Here is a 6,000-nt window from a genome sequence, read left to right as displayed (position 1 = left end):
AAGTCTTCAACGAAAGGGTTCTGAAGCATTGGAACAGGCTGCCCAGGGAAGTAGTTGAGTCACCATCCCCGGAGGCATTCGAAAGCCGTGTAGATCTGGTGCCGAGGGACACGGTTCAGTGGTAGATTCTATGATTCTGTACTTCTCTGACTGTGAGAGGCCCCGGGTGCCAGGTTGGCATGGCCTGCACCACTCTTTCTCCTGAGATCAACGGCACAGAGAGGAGCACTGGGGGGCAAAGTCTGCCTGAGCTTTTATTCACAGCAGAAAGCAGCCGCAGCTGAGCTGAGGTTGGGGGCAGGATGTGGTGGGGCATCTGAATTCCTGGGGCACTGTCCTGTTCCTATCAGTGATGCCAGCGTCCAGCACTGAGCGCCCTCCTGGTACTGGCAGCCGGGTACGGCTACTCTCGCTGTCCTGCGATGCAGCTGCAGCAGAAAGCCCTGCGCAGCGCGCGAAGTGCCCTCCTGATGCGGGAGGGCCGTGGCTGGCGCGCCGGGGCTTGTGCGAGGTCAAGGATGCCTGTGGAGGACACAGAGGTGTAGGTTAGGGCCTGAGCGGGTGCTGGGCGAGCCTGTCCCCCCCTCCAAGGCCTTTCCCTGGGAAGGGGTGGCACAGGACCAGCCAGCCCCCCTGCGCGTGGTGCTGCCAACCTTGTGCTTGGTGCTGCTCGCTGCGCTGAACAGGTCCGGCCAACAGATCCTGGGACGGCGCTTGTGTCTGGGACGTTGCTGGCTCATCCGCTGGCGTATCTTTGGTGCTGGAGGAGGACTGCGCTTGGCCTCCCTGCTCGATGGCCACCTGCATGGGGAGAGGAACAGCACGGGCAGCGGAGGAACGGGATGTCAGCCCTTGTGCCCGGGGCATGTGGGAACAGAGCGCAGCGGGCAGCTCCCGGCACGCACACCCAATGCACTGCTTCTGCCTGGGGCTGCCCTGGATGCCTGGTGCCCACCACGCGTGCTGTGCTTACCTGGTGCCCAGGAACCAAGGGAGTGGCTGCTGCTCCTGCTTCGTCAGCTGCTCCTGGGAGGAGATCTGTGCTGGCCTCCCTGAGAGGCTCTGCAGCCAAAGGAGAAGCCACTTCTCCACCTCCTTCTTGTGGCGTTGCTGCTGCAGCGAGAGGGGCTTCATTGGCCTCCCCCACAGGGCCTCCAGCCAAGGCAGAGGCTGAGGATGTACAGTCTGCAGGCTCTTCTGTAGACTGTACATTGCTTCTTTCTTATTTCTTTTCATGATTTAAGAAAGAAATAACTGGCAATTCTAGAATTTTCTTCCCACACCCAAATGGATCACCGCACACACTTTGTGGGATGTACTCGAGGCTTGTATGGGACAGAAACGAGAGAATTTTATTCTCAGTCCTGGGTTGCTCAGCTCAGTTGTGGCCCTACAGGAAGGAAGCTCCCTGAGTGCAGGGAGAGAGAGAGAAAAGCTGCTCCCTGATAGGGCGGCTCCAGCCCCACCCTCTGGCAGCCCTGGCGGCCATTTTGCAGTTCTGCTTTCTGCCCGTGCCACAAGCTGGCTGAGGCCTTGGGCTGTCCCCAGCACGGCTGTCAGTGGTGTCGGGCGGCATCTAGAGCCAAGAGGCCTTTCTTGTTCTTTGTGCTGAAGGGAACGTGCTGTCTGGAGCGAGCAGCGCCACTTTTCTCCAAGTTCTGGGGGTTCCATGCTATGTGCCGTGGCCTCTCACTTTGTGGGGGCCTGCTTGTCACCATCATTTGTGAGGGGCTTCTGCATCCCCCCCGATCGCTGGTTGTGGCTGGTGCTTCTGGGCTGTTTCACGCAGACCTTTGTCACAGGCACTGAGGATGCAGAGTCTGCACGCTCTGCTGTGGGAGGAGGCACGCTGGGTCCTGAGGCCGAGGGAGCACTTGGTGCCTTGCGTGGGGCTCCCTGGCTCATGGCTACAGCACGGCGTGGGACTACAGAAACAACAGTCTTGACTGTTTCAAGCAGATCTTCATCACAGGCATTGGAGGCGTGTCGGGCACGTCCCTGCCTCTACCATCACCACAGAGCTGTGCTCACTGGGGCTGGGACAGGCTGATGGCCTTGTGGAGCCCCACGTGTCAGGGGAGGCGTTCTGTGTCCCTCATCTTCCAGAGCAGGGGCTGCTGGAGGACTTGCTGGCCTGCTCTGTGCCGGTGCTGTTGAAGTGAGAGGCGTGCTGTGCCTCTCTTCCCCAGGAATTTCTTCCAGGGGAGTAGCAGATGGGGCAGCGTCCGTGGTTTGCAGTGAGCCAGGAGAGGCGCTTGTTGGGTGTTCTGTTTCTTCTTCTGCTGCCTCCCTGTCCACGCTGCTGGATGAGCTGCCCTCTTTCTGGGGAACGTCCTGTGGGTCTGTGCAGAGGCTGGGGAACCTGGGGATGATGCAGGAGTTGAGGATGACAATCTCCTCATCTTCATCCCATCCCACAGGACTGCTTTCTTTCGTGCTGCGGCCCAGGCTTCGCATATCCTTGCCTGTCCCCTGCCTGGGTTTGACGTTTTTCTCTCTCTGTTGTTTTTGCTTCTCACCCTGGCCTGGGCTAGCTGGTGCAGGGTCTTTCCGGGCAGCCGTTTTACCTGCACATGCCCGGGAATCAGGCCCTGGCAGAGCAGTGATTCACCTCCTCTCCATGTCTGTCTGCACCTCAACTGCTCTTGCTGCTGTCACTTTGCACCCCGTGTGTGCCAGGTCCCGCAGTGCTGCTGGTCGTTGGCCGCGTTCCCAGCTTTTTGGCGTTTTTGCCAGCACTTCAGACACGCGGGACTGTGCTGTGTCCTGCAGTGCCGTGCAAGAGTCTGCAGGGCTGTGTGGGGCAGGGTGCCGGCTCTTCTTTAAATTCTGGGGCCCTGTTGCGGGCTGAGGTGATGTTCTGTGTCCTTTGCTCCTTGGAGGTCTGCCCGCGGGAGAAAGCCTTGCCTCCCTCATGGCTCCCTGGTTCCAGGCTAGGGCATTTCTAATGGTAGTGGAAACGAAGGCCTTTACTGGGTCTTCCATTTCTTCAGCTGGGGATGCAAGGCTGCTTTTGGACAAGTGCTGGCTCTTCCAGTTTTGGGCCTCTGCTGTTGCGAGAGGTGGTGTTCTGGGGCCTTTGGTCCTGGGACCTCTGCTTGAGGGAGAAAGCCTTGCCTTGCTGCTGGCTCCCTCGTAGCAGGGTAGAGCGTTTCTTATGATTGTGGAGACGAAGGATTGTACTGTGTACTCCACATCCTCGTCAGGGGCCACCGGGCTGTGTGGGCCACGTTCCCGCCTCTCTGCCCTCACTGCCCTGTCCTCCTTGCCAGAGATGCAGGGAAGAGGTGGCAAAAGCTCTTGGTGGCTGCGGGCCTCTTTGCCTGACGCCTTTGGCCTTCCTCCCCCTGAAGATGCAGAGGCTGCTGCTTGCAGAGGGGGCAGCTTGCAAGTGGCCCTTTGAGACGATGATGACTGTGCTGCAGGCACTTGCTTGGGTGCTGCTGCCTGAGTCGCTGTCTGCCTTGGCAAAGGCGGCACAGCTGGCAGCTGCATTCTCTCTGCCTCATCCTGGCCTTGTGGACGAGGGAGCACTTGGTGCCTTGCTCGGGGCTCCCTGGCTCATTGCTACAGCACAGCGTAAGACTGCGGAAACGACGATCTGGGCAGTTTCATGTAGATCTCCATCACAGGCATTGGAGGCATGTCGGGCACGTCCCTGGCTCTCTACCATCACCGCAGCGCTGTGCTCACTGGGGCTGGGACAGGCCGATGGCTTTGACTTTGGAGCCCCTCGTGTCAAGGGAGGCGCTCTGTGTCCCTCATCTTCCAGAAAAGTGGCTGCTGGAGGACTCGCTGGCCTGCTCTCTGCCGCTGCTGTTGCAGTGAGAGGCGTGCTGTGCCTCTCTTCCCCTGGACCTTCTGCCAGGGGAGCAGCTGATGATGAAGTTTCTGTGGACTCCAGTGAGCCAGGAGAGGCGCTTGTTGGGTGTTCTGTTTCTTCTTCTGCTGCCTCCCTGTCCACGCTGCTGGATGAGCTGCCCTCTTCCTGGGGAATGTCCTGTGGGTCTGTGCAGAGGCTGGGGAACCTGGGGTTGATCCAGGAGCTGAGGATGACAACGTCTTCCTCTTCATCCCATCCCGCAGGACCCTTTTCTTTCCTGCCCTGGCCCAGGCTTTGCACATCCTTGCCTCTTCCCTGCCTGGGTTTGACGTTTTCCTTTCTCTGTTGCTTTTGCTTCTCAACGCAGCCTGGGCTAGCTGGTGCAGGGTCTCTGATGGCAGCCGTTGTTCCTGCACATACCCGGGGTCAGGCCCTGGCAGAGCAGTGGTCCACCTCCTCTCCATGTCTGTCTGGACCCCGGCTGATCTTGTTGCTGGCACTGTGCTCCCCGCGTGTGCCAGGTCCCCCAATTCTGCCAGTCATTGACCATGTTCCCGGCTTTTAGCCGTCGTCTTTGCCAGACCTCTGCCTGAGGAAGAAAGCCTTGCCTTCCTCGTGGCTCCCTCGTTGCAGGCTATGGCATTGGTAATGACACTGGGGACGAAGGCCTTTACTTGGTTTTCCATTTCTACGGCACAGGCTGCAGGGCTGTTTTTGGCAGGGTGCTACATCTTCTTCAATTCTGGGGCCCTGCTGTGGGGAGAGGTGGGGAGCTGTGGCCTTTGGTCCCAGCTTAGTCAGCTCGGTGGTGGCCCTACAGGAAAGATGCTCCCTGAGTGCACAGAGAGAGAGAAAAGCTGCTCCCCGACAGGGCAGCTCCTGACCCTTCCTCTGACAGCCCTGGCGGCCATTTGGCAGTTCTGCCTGCCCCCCGTGCCACAAGCTGGCTGAGGCCTTGGGCTGTCCGCAGCACGGCTGTCAGTGATGGCGGGCGGTACCTAGAGCCAAGAGGCCTTTCCTTTTCTTCGTGCTGAAGGAAACGTGCTCTCTGGAGAGGCAGTGCCTCTTTGCTGCAAGTCTTGCAGGGTTGCCTCTCACTTTGTGGGCCCTATTTTTCGTCAGCATTTGTGAGGGGCTTCTGCATCCCCCCGCTCACTTGTTGCGGCCAGGGCTTCCCCCCAGGATGTCTGGGCAGGCCCATGCCACTGGGCAGGCTCTGGGTGGGCCTTGTTCCCTGCAGGGGCAGGCGTCTGCCCCTGAGCCCAGAGCCCAGGAGCAGCTCCTGCACTCGCGGCTGCCCCTGCCCGGGCTGCTGCCGCTGCTTCTGGAACCTTCCTGCAGCCTCTGGCAGCTGGCGCCTGCGTGGCGGCCTTGTTGCTGTCCCCAGGGCACGGCTGAAAGGGGATTTGGGGCATTTGCTTTCCAGGGTCTGGGAACGTTGGGGATGCAATACCCCACCACGTGCACAGGCAGTTCACACTGAACAAGGTGGGCTTTGCAGCCTCGTCCTGCCCTCGTAGCCTGCTCCTTCCTGCAGCTGCCACCCCACAGCCCACCTCCTCAAGCAGAAGAAACACCCCAACGGTAGCCTGGAAAGTGTAGGTGTGCCAGGGGCCCCTTGCTGCTCTGGCAATATGCACAACAGAAGAGCCCAGCTCCAGCAGAAGGACGGGATCCGTACTGCCTGGCGCTTGTGCGTTGCCTATGGCCCGAGAAGGCAAGCCAGCATGTAGCCGGAGCCGGTTCTCAAGGCTTTCCCTATTAGTTGGGAACCTCGTGGAGGGTTTTTCCTGAGCTGAGGGTGTTAGCCCAGCTCTTCTGTAGGGGGCAAAAAGGAGGGAGCTGGGAAGCTCCCAGACACTGAGGCCATCTCCAGGGCTCTCCGCAGTGACGCCATCTGGCACCTTCCCATGAGCAGTGGCCAAAGCACAAGGGCCCATCTTCTTTGTTGGGGAAGCCCCGTGCTGCATTTCCAGTGCCAGAAATGCTTAAATACTGTTCCTCCTTTCTTGCTTTTCAGCGTGTCTTAGTACCTGGGCTGGGTGCCTCCTTCCTTATTAAACTGGGGCTGCTCTTGTTTTTTGCTTTGAGCTCCTCCAGGTAAAGAAGCCCACTTTTCAGCTCTCGGAGAACTTTGCCTGTCTTCCTGGAGTCCCACATAAGAAAGAGACTTTTCC

The 6,000-nt window shown here is 59.4% G+C and overlaps 1 protein-coding gene across 1 annotated transcript; it reads right to left on the bottom strand.

The window, feature by feature from the left end:
* Positions 1 to 236: 236 nt before the first annotated feature.
* Positions 237 to 1,407, bottom strand: LOC311430344 (uncharacterized protein). The gene is made up of 3 exons (XM_084506895.1): positions 974 to 1,407; positions 654 to 801; positions 237 to 522 (listed from the first exon to the last, which is right to left on the bottom strand). The coding sequence occupies exons 1-3, from the start codon at positions 1,234 to 1,236 to the stop codon at positions 259 to 261; spliced, it is 675 nt and encodes a 224-aa protein (XP_084363021.1). The 5' UTR covers positions 1,237 to 1,407; the 3' UTR covers positions 237 to 258.
* Positions 1,408 to 6,000: the final 4,593 nt, after the last annotated feature.

Source organism: Aythya ferina, assembly GCF_964211825.1.
Source record: "Aythya ferina genome assembly, chromosome: 1".
Taxonomy (NCBI): Eukaryota; Metazoa; Chordata; class Aves; order Anseriformes; family Anatidae; genus Aythya; species Aythya ferina.
The sequence above is the reverse complement of the archived record's forward strand: the minus strand, read 5'-3'. Positions and strand labels throughout refer to the sequence as shown.